This window comes from Carcharhinus amblyrhynchos, chromosome 18, assembly GCF_965287045.1.
Source record: "Carcharhinus amblyrhynchos chromosome 18, sCarAmb.v2.hapA, whole genome shotgun sequence".
Taxonomy (NCBI): Eukaryota; Metazoa; Chordata; class Chondrichthyes; order Carcharhiniformes; family Carcharhinidae; genus Carcharhinus; species Carcharhinus amblyrhynchos.
Genome location: NC_137341.1, coordinates 2,451,016 through 2,466,386, shown reverse-complemented (window position 1 = coordinate 2,466,386; position 15,371 = coordinate 2,451,016). Strand labels below are relative to the sequence as shown.

The 15,371-nt window shown below is 44.5% G+C and overlaps 1 protein-coding gene and 2 non-coding genes across 3 annotated transcripts; 1 reads left to right on the top strand and 2 right to left on the bottom strand.

Moving 5' to 3' along the window:
• Positions 1-964: 964 nt before the first annotated feature.
• Positions 965-1,037, bottom strand: trnak-cuu (transfer RNA lysine (anticodon CUU)). The gene has a single exon. It is a non-coding gene; the product is annotated as a tRNA-Lys (tRNA).
• Positions 1,038-5,229: 4,192 nt separating this feature from the next.
• On the top strand, positions 5,230-11,811 carry LOC145355167 (uncharacterized). The gene is made up of 3 exons (XM_080207081.1): positions 5,230-5,300; positions 5,677-5,785; positions 10,496-11,811. Exons 1-3 carry the CDS (start codon positions 5,230-5,232, stop codon positions 11,294-11,296), a joined length of 981 nt encoding a protein of 326 aa, XP_080063207.1. The 3' UTR covers positions 11,297-11,811.
• Positions 11,812-14,206: 2,395 nt separating this feature from the next.
• trnak-cuu (transfer RNA lysine (anticodon CUU)) lies at positions 14,207-14,279 on the bottom strand. The gene has a single exon. It is a non-coding gene; the product is annotated as a tRNA-Lys (tRNA).
• Positions 14,280-15,371: the final 1,092 nt, after the last annotated feature.

Genomic DNA, 15,371 nt, shown 5'->3' with positions numbered 1-15,371 from the left:
ATTCATTGTCATCTTTGGTTTGTATAGCAGCTATATCAATTTATTGGGTTTCTTCTAACTTTTGTTCTCATAATCTTTAGCTGCTAAATCTGCTTTGTAATTCCCTTCTTGATTCTTTCTGGTGATTAGTTTGTGTACTTGAACTTTGATCACAGCTGCGTAATCCATCACTTTCTTGGCAAAAAATGTGAAATTATTTCCTGAGATTTGGTAATTCTAAAGCTGAAGCCTTAGCTAGGGCTGATTTTATGTCAGTAAAAACTTGTATTTCCTTGTCTTTCCAATCTATGTTTTCCTCTGCTAAGCCTTTCTCCATTGATCAAACCTTGCAGTGGTTTTGCTAGTTTGCATAATCTTCCACAAAATCCCTACAATAATTCGACAATCCTTCACTGTGTGTGGTTATGGTAAGCCTTCTTTCGATCTTCTGGAATTTCCTTCCTACATTGTGAACCAATCAAAACATCATCTGCATAGTGTAGAATGGTGATTCTTGCACAATTAATAGGCTCAATTATTTGTGCATTGTGTTTGCGAAAAATGGTTGGACTATTGTGAAACTTTGTGGTAGACGGGTCCAAAGAACAAAAACAGCCCGGGAAACAGGCCCTTCAGCCCAACGAGCCCGCCCTGCCATTTTAACACTCCCAGTCCCCCCCCTCCACCCATGACCCTTATCTATTGTTTTATGGCCATCCACATTGAGGGAAACTACTTTTTGGACAATTTATTACTGCCAATCAGCCTAATAGCACATCTTTGGGGTGTGGGAGGATACCGGAGCACCCGGAGAAAACCCACGCAAGCACAGGGAGAATGCACAAACTCCTACAGACACTGGCCCAAATCCATGTGTCTGCACAGCAAACAGTGATAGTCACTGAGCTGTCATCTTGCCCAGCATCTGGTCCAGTTTAAGCACACACTAACGACATGAAGCACGAGGCCAATCTCGAAATAACAACGCCCAACATGGGGCTCAAACCCACTACCCTGAGATTAAGAGTCTCATGCTCTACCGACTGAGCTAGCCGGGCACATGGTGTATACAAGTATATTGTGATTTCCCACTGTGAAAGGAAATTGGTACTGATGAGCTTTTGCTATTGGAATCGGCCAAAATCCATTAGCCACATCGAATGCAGTAAAAATCATTTGATCTGTCCCATTGTGTTTAGATCACTGGCTGGATTTACAATTATTGAGCGTGCCCGTGTTGCATATCTGTTTAGAGATGTGTAATGATGTGGATGTGCCGGCGTTGGACTGGGGTAAACACAGTAAAAAGTCTGACAACACCAGGTTTTAGTCCAACCGATTTATTTGATAGTAAACTCACAAGCTTTCGAGGGGACTCCCTCTTTGTTAGGTGAATGGAGAACTCTTGTGAGTTTACTATCAAATAAATCGGTTGGACTAAAACCTAGAGATGTGTAATCCAGAGTTAACTTATAACTTCTGTCTGTTTTTTTTAAATTGGCCATATAAGTGAATTAGTAGTAGACACTGTCTTTGTCACTACTCCTTGTTTTTCCAGCTGCACAATGATGCATCTAACAGCTTGAACTTTTCCCTGAATCTTTAGTGGTGGGACATTTGAACTTACACAATTTTGTTTATTTCTAGCCCAAATTCGAGGCTATCGTGCAGCCATTTTCTTCCCCAAGATTGATCTCTTTTCCCAATCTGTTTGAAATGCTGCTACCCTAGAAATGCTACATTTCCCTTTTCTCTATTTATTCTGTTTCAATATGTGGTGCCATTTGATGTTTCCTGCTCTGGCATCAATTATCGCTCCTAACTAGACAATACCTCTATCCCCAGAATGCTTCATTCTTTATTTTGACACATTCAGATTTGAAAATGTTTCTTTATTGTTGGCATACTGAGTAGTGAGACTTTAACTTCCCCAGTAACTTCATGTTATTCTATTGCTTGATCAATGGTTGGTAAATTCAAGTCTGTTAGTGTTATAGTTGTCCTCATTTCAATTAACTTGTTACAATTCTGTCCTAACATCTCCTTATACATTGGGAAATCCACATCACCTTCAGACTCGAGGGGCACCAATTGTCATTTTGCAGTTAACAATTTATGAAGTTTCTCTGCTGTGAAACTGACTTCTATAGCATAATAGAATCGTTGAAACAGAAATCAAACTTTTCAATTTGATTCCAGGTAGTGACTTATTTTGATTATTCATTCTTCATCTTAAATAACATTGCTGTATTGAAGTATCCCGCTTGAACACATTCTTCCTATATTAGTGATTTGGGCTTTCTAATGTCAATTAATCACCCTGTTCAATTCCTTCAGTGTTTATTTATTCTGCTGAATTAATTCTCTTTTGAGCCCACTTTATATCCGTTGAGTTTCAATATAAAATTTATATCTAAATGTACTCTACGTTTTGGACTACTTATCTTATTCTTATGATTTGTTTGCTGATTTTAAAACTTCCACTCCTCACAATCTAATCTGAATGCTGTGACCTCACTGTCTTTGTTGAATAGCCCTAATTTAATTGGTGCTGTATCATGAAATATCCAATAGGGACAAATGTAAACTTCACACTCCCCCACCTACTCTATTTTATGTAATTTCCGAAAGACATTCTCCCCCTTTCTTATTTTAATTTGATTTGGATTAACAATTCATATTAATTGCTGTAAATTTTAAAACACAAAGATTCATCCTGTTTAGGACTGAATGGGTTAAGTTCTACTTGTTTCAAACTTGGCTTGTTTACTGAAATCTGTGGCATTGTGTCATTTTTACACAGAAAGCATTTTTGACCTTGGAGTTGAATCTTTTTAAACCCTTTTTTTAAAAAAAGACTTCTTTATAATTAAAATCTTTTTTACAAGTTCTGCATTGTTAAATTATCATTCAACTCTTATTTCTCTTTCTTTAAGTTGTATCTTCTATATTTTACAACGTATCCATCTCGTGACCACCAGTTAATTCTCCAGAATTTTTAAACGGTCTGTTTTAACTAATAATCTTCAAAACACACCAAAGAGTTCACAGTGACAGAAGACATTTTAACTCTCCAGGGTATGCAAAGTGATTTTAAACCATAGAACCCTACAGTGCAGAAAGAGGCCCTTCGGCCCATCGAGTCTGCACCAATCACAATCCCACCCAGGGTCTACCTCCATATTTTGTGAGTTCCGAGGAACTGATTTAGACTGGCAGTTAAGAATTGTATCCTGTCATGTTTAAGTATTTCAATTGGTAAAAGTTATGCTAATTCTTTTTGATATAGGAAAAACTGGTTTGTTAAATAAAGTTTGTCTTTATAAAAGCTTCCTAGTGGATCAGTGGAATCACACCTGAAGTGAAACGCGTTAGGCTCGCACTAATCAAGAACAGTTGAGGACTTATCTAACTTCATAATATACCTTGGAGCTTCTGATCTGATCCCTGAAACTATTCTATGCATTCGACCAATCAGAGTGTAAGATGATGAATGGGATGGATAGGATAGAGGTGGAGAGGCTCTTCCTGCTCAGAAAGGACAGTAGGACTAGGGGGCACAGCCTCAAGATAAGGGGGGCGCAGTTTAGTACGGAGTTAAGGAGGAACTTCTTCACTCAAAGGGTGGTGAATCTATGGAATTCTCTGCCTGTTGAAGTGGTGGAGGCTGCCTCACTAAATATATTTAAGACGCGGGTAGATAGGTTTTTGATAGGCAAGGGGATTAAGGGTTATGGGGAGAGGGTGGGAAAGTGGAACTGAGCCACGACAGATCAGCCATGATCTTATTGAATGGCAGGGCAGGCTCGAAGGGCTAGATGGCCTACTCCTGCTCCTATTTCTTATGTTCTTATGATTTACCATCACGATGGCTCAGTGGTTAGCATTGCTGCCTTACAGTGCCAGGGATCTGCGTTCAGTTCCCAGCTTGGGTCACTATCTGTGTGGCTTTTGCATATTCTCCTTGGGTTTGCTTCAGGTGCCTCGGTTTCCTCCCACAGTCCCAAAGACGTGCTGGTCAGGTGTGTTGATCAAGCTAAATTCTCCTTCAGTGTACCCAAACAGGCACCTAAATGTTGCGACTGGTGGATTTTCACAGTAACTTCATTGCAGAGTTGATGTAAGCCTATTGTGACACTAATAAATAAACTTTAAAATAAATAAGCTTTAACTATGTTGTCAACACTGAGGATAAAATGACAAAGTATTGAATAAAGGAACATTTTCCTTGGAACAGGGTGAACACTGGTGTCTTCAGCCCCTCACTATGCTGCTTATACACTTCTGACTACATGGCCAGATTCCCTACAAAATTGATTTTCAAGTTTGCTGATGAAACCACTGTAGTGGGTCAGATCTGAAACAATGATGAGACGGAGTATAGGAAAAAGAATCTGATGAATTGGTTCGACGACAACAATCTGTCCCTGAATGTCAGTGGAACAAAGCAGATTGTCATCGAATTCAGGAAGTGCAGTGAAGGACATGCCCCTGTCTCCATCAACAGGGATGAAGTGGAAACAGTGGAAATCTTCCAAGTTTCTTGGTGTCCAGATCATGAACAACCTGGCCTGGTCCCTCCATGCTAATACAATAGTTAAGAAAACACCCAATACCTCTATTTTCTCAGGAGATGAAGTATCACAGCTTGGTATGGCTCCTGCTCTGACCAAGATGCAAACTACAAAAGCTTGTGAATGTAGCCCAAGCCATCATGCAAACCAACCTTCTTTCCATTGACTTTGGTAGCTAGCATAATCAAGGACACCATGCACCTTCTTCCATTGGAGAACAAGATGCACAGTCTTACCACACACAGCAACAGACTCAAGAACAACTTCTTCCCTGCAGTGTCAGACTTTAAATTGATCTTTCTCTACACCCTAGTTATGACTGTAACATTACATTCTGCACCCTCTCCTTTCCTTCTCTATGAATGGTATGCTTTGCATAGCGTCCAAGAAACGATACTTTTCACTGTAAATCAGTAGATGTGATAATAAATCAAATCCAACCCACTGAATTCATCTAAATTTATGATTTTTGTTTAATTATACCCAAGGTAAAGGTATGAATGGAGGTCCTGTGCTCTTTGGATGCGATATTAATTGATTTAAAACTGTTCTATGTTGTTTGATGATGTTTTAATCACAATGAGGAAACAGCCCAGTATTGTTACAGTGCAGTATTTCTTCTATCCTCTGCAGATAAGCTGCTGGCGCTGGCGCAGTAGCGATTTGTGAGTCGGACATGCGCAGTGCGGTGTTACTGGAGCATGCGCAGTGTGGGTGTTGCTCTTATCGGGGGATTACTGGGTTCAGGTACCGGAGTGAAATTATGGATTTTTGCAGGGTAATGGAGGCGACGGAGTGGATGGGAAGGCTTGATAAACATCCAGTGGCGATTATGAGACCAAAATAAGAACGTCGCGGTCCCGGGGTTATATGAAATCCAGGCAAAAATCGTGGGACGGCCTTTCCGCCGCCAGACCCCAGTCACCCGCCGCCATCTTTGCAGGGGCGGGAGTCAGTAAGGCGCATGCGCGCTGCTCCTGCTCCAGGTAGCAGGATGAGACAAGTTTGTTAATGTCCATCCTGGACTCAGAAGAAACTCCTTTTACTGGGGATCAGAAGGGGGCATTTACACACACAAAACTCAAACCGTCTCAAATTTCTTTGTCTTCTAATTTATATTCAGGATTGACAGTGATGATTTTCTTACCGAAAGAAGATCAGAATTTACAGGTGGAAATCTCAATCATCAGATCAAAACCTCACAAAGTCTCTCGATCCATCAGAACCTGAGTGTAAGTAGAGTGGCATGGTGGCACAGTTGTTAGCAGTGCTGCCTCACAATGTCAGAAATAAGAACATAAGAAATAGGAGCAGGAGTAGGCCATCTAGCCCTTTGAGCCTGCCCCGCCATTCAATAAGATCATGGCTGATCTGTCGCTGCTCAGTTCCACTTTCCCGCTTTCTCCCCATAACCCTTAATCCCCTCTCTTATCAAAAACCCATCAACCCGCGTCTTAAAAATATTTAGCGAGGCAGCCTCCACCACTTCAATGGGCAGAAAATTCCAGAGATTCACCACCCTTTGAGTGAAGAAGTTCCTCCTCAACTCCGTTCTAAACCGCCCCCCTTTTATCTTGAGGCTGTGCCTCCTAGTCCTACTGTCTTTTTTGAGCAGGAAGAGTCTCTCCACCTCTATCCTATCCATCCCATTCATCATCTTATACGTCTCAATGAGATCTCCCCTCATTCTTCTAAACTCTAACGAGTACAAGCCCGGTTTATTCAGCCTCTCCTCATAGCTCAACCCCCTCAACTCCGGTATCAGCCTAGTAAACCTCCTCTGCACTCCCTCCAAGGCCAAAATATCTTTGCGCAGGTGCGGCGCCCAAAACTGCACACAGTACTCCAGCTCCGGCCTCACCAATGCCCTACACAGCTGCAGCAAGACCTCCCTACTTTTATATTCAATCCCCCTCGCTATGAAGGCCAGCATCCCATTTGCCTTCCTGACCACCTGCAAGCTGGGTTTTTGCGACTCATGCACAAGGACCCCGAGGTCCCTCTGCACCGTTGCCTGCTGCAGTTTTTCGCCCCGTAAGTAATAGTCCTTCCTACCATTCTTCCTACCAAAGTGGACCACCTCACACTTGCCAACATTAAATTCCATTTGCCATTTCCTGGCCCATTCACCCAGCCTATCTAGATCCTTCTGCAGACTCTCCACACCCTCCGCACAATTTGCCGTTCCCCCAATCTTGGTGTCATCGGCAAATTTCGACACCCTACACTCGGTTCCCTCCTCCAGATCATCTATATAAATGGTAAAAAGCTGAGGCCCCAGCACCGACCCCTGGGGCACTCCACTAGTCACCATCCGCCAATCCGAATAGCACCCGTTGACCCCCACTCTCTGCCTCCTATTTGACAACCAATCCTCTATCCACGCTAACACCCTACCCCCAACTCCATGTCCCTCGACCTTCTGCAATAACCTCTTGTGAGGTACTTTGTCAAACGCCTTCTGAAAAGCTAGAAAGATCACATCCACCGGCTCTCCTCTATCCACCGCCCTAGACACATCCTCATAGAACTCCAGTAAATTTGTCAGACACGACTTCCCTTTAATGAAACCGTGCTGCGTCTGCTCTATCAAGCAATTCCCTTCAAGATGCCTCGCAATTTCCTCCTTAATGACAGATTCTAATATTTTACCTACCACAGACGTTAAACTAACCAGCCTATAATTCCCGCCTTTTGCCTGGCACCCTTCTTAAACAACGGCGTAACATTAGCCGTTTTCCAATCATCCGGCACTTCCCTGGAATCCAGCGACGTCTGGAAAATAACCACCAAGGCATCCACTATCATCTCCGCCATTTCTTTCAGAACCCTCGGATGCATTCCATCCGGTCCTGGGGACTTGTCCACAATCTGCCCCTCCAGTCTGTCGAGCTAAATGCTGGTTTGATTCCCGCTTGGGTCACTGTCTGTGTGGAGTTTGCATGTTCTCCTCATGTCTGTGTGGGTTTCCTCCCACAGTCCGAAGATGTGTGGGTTAGGTTGATTGGCCGTGCAAAATTAACCCTTAATGTCAGGGGATAATAGGGTAGATAAGTGGGGTTATGGGTATCGGGCCTGGATGGGATTGTGATCAGTGCAGAACTGGGTTCGATTCCTGGCTTGGGTCACTGTCTGTGTGGAGTTTGCACATTCTCCCCTAGTCTGTGTAGGTTTCGGATGCTCTGGTTTCCTCCCATCCAAAGATGTGCTGGTTAGGTGGATTAGCTGCGCTTAATTGCCCCCTGATGTCAGGAGGACTAACAAGTGTAGGTGCATGGGGTTATAGGGATGGGGCTGAGTGGGATTGTGGTTGGTGCAGACTCGATGGGCCAAATGGCCTCCTTCTGCATTGTATAGTTCGGTGATTCTATGACCAGATGGGCCAAACGACCACTTTCTGCACTGTTGGGATTCTATGATCATTCTATGATCTGTGTGGCTGGAAATCAGGAAGAGCAATTTCAGGAGAGACTTGAAAAGAAGGATGACATATTTAAATTGAGTTGATGTTTCACCAGGACCAGTGAGGATGTGGAGATGCTGGCGTCGGACTGGAGTAAGCAGAGTAAGAAGTCTCACAACATCAGGTTAAAGTCCAGCAGGTTTATTTGGCAGCGCTAGTTTTCGGGGCCTCAAGCTCCTTCATCAGGTGAATGAGGATTTGTGTTCGCAAATAGGGTATATAAAGACATAAACTCAATTTACAAGATAATGGCTGGAATGCGAGTCTTTACAGGTAATCAAGTCTTAAAGGTACAGACAATGTGAGTGGAGAGAGGGTCAAGCACAGGTTAAAGAGGTGTGTATTGTCTCCAGCCAGAATAGTTAGTGAGATTTTGCAAGCCCAGGCAAGTCATGGGGGGGGGGGGGGGGGGGGGGGTGTTGGTGGTGGAGGTTACAGATAGGTGTGAACCAACAACCTCTGCAAGACTTGCCAGATCATCATCTCATGTGAGAACACCATCCAACAGGTACATGGTACATGCTCTTGCAAAGTGGCCAACATTGTTTACCTGTTACACTGCAGGAAAGGATGTCCCTAGGCCTGGTACATTGTGAAGACCATGCAGACGCTACAATAACGGATGAATGAAGACTGCTCGACAAGCACCAGACAAGAGTGTTCCCTTCCAGTCGGGGAACACTTCAACAGTCACGGGCATTCAGCCTCTGATCTTCGGCTAAGAGTTCTCCAAGGTGGCCTTCATGACACACAACAACGCAGAATCGCTGAGCAGAAACTGATAGGCAAGTTCTACACACGTGAGGATGGCCTTAACCAGGATCTTGTGTTCATGTCACACTATCTGTAAACCTCCCATGACTTGTCTGGGCTTGCAAAATCTCACTAACTATCCTGGCTGGAGACAATACTTACAATACTCTTTAACCTGTGATTGGCCCTCTCTCCACTCACATTGTCTGTACCTTTAAGACTTGATTACCTGTAAAGACTCACGTTCCAACCATTATCTTGTAAATTGAGTATTTATATGTCCTGTTTGTGAACACAAATCCTCATTCACCTGATGAAGGAGCTTGAGGCTCCGAAAGCTCGTGCTGCCAAATAAACCTGTTGGACTTTAACCTGGTGTTGTGAGACTTCTTACTTGGGCAGTGAGGACAGAGGGATGGGTGAGTGAAAAGGATATCAGCAACAGAGATTTCGATAATATGGAGAGATGTTGGATTGGGGTTAGGCGACTGGACTAAGGCAGTAGTGTGACCAGCTTTCTGAATGAGCTATCCACTTTGCTGTCAGTCTTGCAAATGGATCAGGGACTCCAGCTACCACTAAATCTCAAAAACCCAGAGCTTGTGTTTCAGCAGTGGCAGCACTTGCTGCATTTATGATCATCTAGGACACTGATATTGTCTGTCACTTTGCACATCTTATTGGGACACACATTCCACTCGACTCAGCTGCTCTGCTATGCCTTAACTTTACTTCTCCTGTTTTAACTATTGTATTTCCAATTAATTGTATTGTTTTACAATATAGGCCTCAGCTTTCCCTTATTCCTAATTTTTCACACACTGCTCCTTATACTGAGCACTTACCAGCAAATCAACTTCCCAGTTTCCTGCAATGACATAGTTATTTTCTTTTGGCCACTGCAGCCTCACCGCAGTTGAAAAACTCACCAGATAACCAGCTTCTTCCTCTTCCTCAGGGCAAGACCACTTTCTGAGAAGGGAAAAATTTATGGAAATCAAAAGAGCACATCTTTCCCCCGCATACTGAATGCCCACTTAGATCCAAATTGCCAAATGTACTCACTGCGACATGTCTCACTCAGGTTGAGGTCTCTGTCACTGCTCGTGATGTAGAAACCTGCCTGGAAGCTCAGTTTGGGGTAAACTGAAATCAAAATTGTGGACAGTTGGTTCTGTCTCAAACATTTGCAAGAGAGAGAGATTGGATCAGAGTCTATGGAGCGGAGATTGTTGCAGGACTGAAGACAATGTTGTCAGTCTTTTCAATATTCAAATATAGGACATGTCTGTTCGTCCAGTACTGGATATCAGACATGTCAGGATGGTGTGTGACCTGGAGGGAGGTGATGATGTCGACATAAACTTACTGCCTTGGTCCTTCAGGTGCTGGAGGTTGTGAGTTTGGAAAATTGTATCAGAGATCTGCTCCTGTTGTAGATAAATAAAATTCCTTCCATTTCTCCCTGCATCCCGCACCTTCCTCCCTTGCTCCCACTCTCTTTCTCTCTCTCTTTCCCACCTTCCGGTTCTTGTGTAGGCACAGACTGGATGGCAGCTTCCCTTCTCTGAGGGCATTATTGAACCAGTTGGGTTTTACAACAATCCATCTGTTTTCATAGTCATTTTTTCCTCGTGCAGATTCATTCAGCTCAATTCAACCTGTCTTTATGTTTTTGTGGGCTCTGTCTCACTCTCTTTTTTTCTGTTTTAAAACAATTTCACAGGGTATTAGAAAGAGAGGATTTACAGTCGGGAAATCGAAACCAAACATCACATCAGGATCGCCCAGTTTATCTTCACCTGATTATCATCGGATTTTAAACATGGAAGGAAAAAGCACCATTCACAGTGGGGAGAAACCGTACACATGTTCTGTGTGTGGGGAAGGATTCAGCCAATCATCTGACCTTTCAGAACATAAATGCCACCACAACAGGAAGAAACTGTTGAACTGTGAGGACTGTGGGATGTTATTCAATTATCCATCAGTGCTGGAAATTCATCGACGCTGCCACACAGGAGAAAGACCATTTACCTGCTCCGAGTGTGGGAAGGGATTCAGTGTGTTATCCAGCCTAGTGATGCACCAGCGCACTCACACTGGGGAGAGGCCGTTCATCTGTCCTGAATGTGGCAAGGGATTCACTGCCTCCTATGCCCTGGTGACACACCAGCGAGTTCATACCGGGGAGAGACCTTTCAATTGTCCCATCTGCGGGAAGTGCTATAAAAGCTCCAGTGAATGCATGTCCCACCAACGTATTCACACCGATGAGAGACCATTCAAGTGCTCCAAATGTGGGACTGGGTTCAAACATTCGTCTCAACTCACTGCACATCAGCGAGTTCACACTGGGGAGAGACCGTTTACCTGTTCCAAGTGTGGGAAGCAATTCATTCGGTCATCTGACCTGCTGACACACCAGCCAGTTCACACTGGAGAGAGACCTTTCACCTGCTCCAAGTGTGGGAAGGGATACACTACCTCATCCAACCTGCGGGCACACGAACGGCTTCACAAGTAAGTACGATGATTGGATTATGATGTTACCCATGTTTATTGAGGTCTTTTTCTGTTGATGTTTATAATCTCCAGTCTAGTTCTAGGTGTGAGAATTCTGGTAAAAATCAAATAAATCAGCTTTGTTTTGAGTGTTGAATAGCCTCAGTTTTATGTGAATAGCAGGGAATAGTCCAGTTTCGACTGTGGGCAGTGCTGTAAAAGCTTCTTGGATCTGATGTCTCATCAATACGTTCACATTGACGAGAAACTGTGCAAGTGCTGTGACTGAGGGACTGAGTATAGGTGGCCATCTCAACTCACTGCACAGCAGTGAGCTCACACCAGAGAGAGGCCTTTCATCTGCTCCAAGTGTGGGATGAGTTTCACTACCCTGCTGATGCACCAGAAACTTCATGAGGATTTGACTGTGAATCACATCCAGGACTGAACCATGTTTCTTTGGTACCTGATTCTGCTGATCCAGACTGGTTGTATGTTTTAATATTCTGCCTCAAAATCAAATAAATCAAATTTATATCAAGCACACACTGCTGAGTCTTATAAATATCATTCACCCATGTTAGTTCATTTTGAAGGTCTTTCCCTCTCCCCCGTCTCCTCCTTTCTCACCTCCAGCAACAAGTGTGAAGAACTCATGGAGCGTCTGTGTCACTAAGATTGAGACAATCTTGTCTGCTGTCTCTACTGCTTCCCTCTCTTCCACTCGCTCACTGGGACAAGCTGTCTGTAAAGTTGCCCTATGTCTGAGCCCTGAACTCACATTTCTCTCCTGTTATCCCCTCTCTATTTCTATTAAACTGCTAATAACCCAATGCTCACTAATATTGTTAATGGTTCTCTCTCTTCGGGTACTGTCTCTTCCTCTATTAAATCTGTTTAAATTTGTCCCTTAAATCTCCTTTAAATATATTTTACTCCCATCATCCTTGCAAACCTCTGGGCAATCTCCAATCTCAATCAACTATCAACCCAATTCAAACATGACGTCTCCTCCCAAATACTAGAATTCTCAGTATGAACAAGATGGGATGTGGATGGACACAGGATGTCCCAGTTCTCCATCCTGGAATTCTCAGTGTGAACAGGGTGGAATGTGTTTGGAGACAGGATGTTCCAGTTTTCCACCTTTAAAGGGACAGGGAGAGGACCAGGTGGGCTGAATGACACTGCTTATTGACAGCACTGCAGTACCTAATAACCAAGCTCCCTCTCAGTTTATATTTCTTAATAAAGTTTTAAGTTTGCTGATCCTGGAGTCTTGAACCTGCTGATAAATAAGACAAGATGCCAATGAGGATCTTCCATCTTCTTCCTCTGCAACTTGTAGTGTATATTTAAACTTTTTTTTAACTGATGAAATGCATCACCTCATGTTTTTCTGCATTAATTTTTCGGATATTATGTTTCTCGTATAATCTCTTTTTTTCCACTTTGGATAATCTTTAAACACAGAGTTTACAGTGGGGGATTGAAGCGGGGACTTACTTTCTCCTGTGAGGTTGCGGAGATAATGAGTGTCCTGGGTAAATGAGTGTGAATCCCCCAGTCCTGGACAGAGGGGAACTGACCATCCATCTCTCATTCCCAAACAGAAAATGCTGCCAATAATCAGCAGGTCAGCCTGAGTCTGTGTCCCCGCCCAGTATTCAAATGTGTCACAATGCCTGGCTGATTGACGGCACCTCCGGGCCAATAGGAAGAGAGGCTCCAGGACAGCGCCGGAGCGACTGGTCCTCCTACCAATCGGAGTGAATGAGGGGCCGTGCTGGACATGGAGCATGCGCAGTGTGTGTAATGGCAGACATGCGGTTGTTCGGTAAGTGGGTTGAAGACAGACGGACACAGCAGCTGTTAACCTCGGGTAGTGTGCGGCAGTGCGCCTGTGCCGCCGGCATCTTTGTGAGGGGTAATGTAATAGCGATCCCCATGTTTATTGGGGGCAACTTCTCCAGTGACAGAATGGGAGCAACTTGTTCATCAAGCTGCTTCGTACTCTTGAGTTACAATGTCTGATTGATGAGGCAGAACAACAATCTATGGCCGAGTAAATGGTAATTTATATTGTACTCATAACGTTATAAAATTTCCCAAGTCATTTCACAGAAATATCACAAAGTAACACTGGGTAAAAGCAAATTACTGTGGCTGCTGGAAAAGGCTGGAAAATCTCAGCAGGTCTGGCAGCATCTGTAAGGAGAGAAAAGAGCTGACATATGGAGTCCAGATGACCCTTTGTCAAAGCTGCTGTTACAAAATAACATTTGACACTGAGCCACAAATCAGAATTAGACCAGAATTAGATGAGTGCAGAGATCTTGAAGGGTGTGTGGCTGTAGATTATAGAGACAGGGATGGTCACACGGAGGAAAACAAGGATGAAAACTGGGGGGGGGTAGGGGGATAGGGAGGTGGGGGTGTAGGGGGAGGGAGGTGGGGATGTAGGGGGGGAGGGAGGTGGGGGGGGGTAGAGGTGGGGGGGGTGGAGGGGGGAGGGAGGTGGGGGTAGGGAGGTGGGGGGAGTGGGGGGGAGGGGGTGTGGGGGGTTGGGGGGAGTGGGGTGTGGGGGGGAGGAGGGAGGTGTGGGGGGTTGGAGGGAGGTGTGGGGGGGAGGAGGTGGGTTGGGGGAGGGGGAGTGGGGGGAGCGTGATAAGGAAAGAACAAACCGCTTGTGATCGGATTTCAGGCTGGGAGTGATTAAATGACAATCGGGATGGTTATTGTTCCCACCTCCCAGATCTGGGTTCAAATGTCGCGCTAAATGAGAAATTTCTCGCTGAATTCAGCGATGAACCCCCCGCCTTCCAGTGAACTGGGGGCAGTTTTCATTCACAAATCAGAAGCTGTGACATTACCCAGACGGCGGGGAGAATAAGAGCTGGAATTCACCCAGTAAAGCTTAAAAATGACACCCCGCCCAACGTGGGGCTCGAACCCACGACCCTGAGATTAAGAGTCTCATGCTCTACCGACTGAGCTAGCCGGGCAGATAGTGCACACTCCCCTCCGAGTCCAGAAGTGTGTGGAGATAAATATAGTTTCTCCATCTGGTGTCTTCTGCTGCCAAAGAATCCCCAAGGTTAGAAGACGAATCTGGGTTCAGTCGGTTTGTAAAGCTGGGAGTTTGTGTTCAGTGATGTTTCTTTTCAATTCCCACTCAGGAAAAGAAGATTCATTGCTCTTGGCAAACTATTAAAAAATACCCTGATTTACTCTGGAAAGCGGGTTTACTAGAATCAGCCGAGTGAGGTTTGTTAGTTTACATCAGAGCTGGAAATGTTACAAGAACACAAGAGAGGAAAGGACAGTGAAAAGCTGCAAAGTGTTGACGGTAGAGATGTGAAGTGAGATAAAGTCTGGATGCTGATGGGTCAGATTTTGCCCAGGAATGAATTATGAAACTTTTCCCTCAACTCTGCAAGGAAAAGCATTTCAGAGAATCCCCACAGGAGGCCAATCGGCCCATCAGGGCTCTACTGACAACAATCCCATCCAGGCTCTATCCCTTAACCCCACGTATTTACCCGACTGGTACTCCTGACACTCGGGGCAATTTAGCATGGCCAATCCACCTAACCCACATGTTTTTGCACTGTGGGAGGAGGAAACCCACGCAGACACGGGGAGAATGTGCAAACTCCACACAGACAGTGACCCTGTGCCCTGCTGGTACCCCTGACGCTAAGGGGCAATTTACCATGGCCAATCCACCTAACCCACGCATCTTTGGACAGTGGGAGGAGCACCCGGAGGAAACCCACGCAGACACGGGGAGAATGTGCAGTTGAATGGAACTGTGCCACTGTTGTTGTTGTTCGGTTTCGAACAATCAAAAATATTGTGATAATAATAGTGGGCTGTTTGTTGTGTCAATGTCTGAACACATCACTGGTGTTGAACCCAGGCCATTTGCAGGAGAAATTTGTTTGTGGTTTGGCATGATATCAAAATAACAAAAGGAGCATGGATAAAGTAAATTATAAAACACGCTGTAACCTACTTGTCTGGTGGTTAGAGTTTCAGCTGCTACTTTGATTGCAGATGGGGAAATGAAGATTTGTTTCTCGCGTCCAAAATAG

Excerpts from the sequence above, each read along its gene's own strand:
- LOC145355167 (XM_080207081.1), top strand. The coding sequence starts at position 5,230 with ATGCGCAGTGCGGTGTTACTGGAGCATGCGCAGTGTGGGTGTTGCTCT. Across the intron at positions 5,301-5,676 it reads CGGGGGATTACTGGGTTCAG|GATTGACAGTGATGATTTTC; the intron begins GTACCGGAGTGA and ends ATTTATATTCAG. Across the intron at positions 5,786-10,495 it reads CGATCCATCAGAACCTGAGT|GGTATTAGAAAGAGAGGATT; the intron begins GTAAGTAGAGTG and ends ACAATTTCACAG.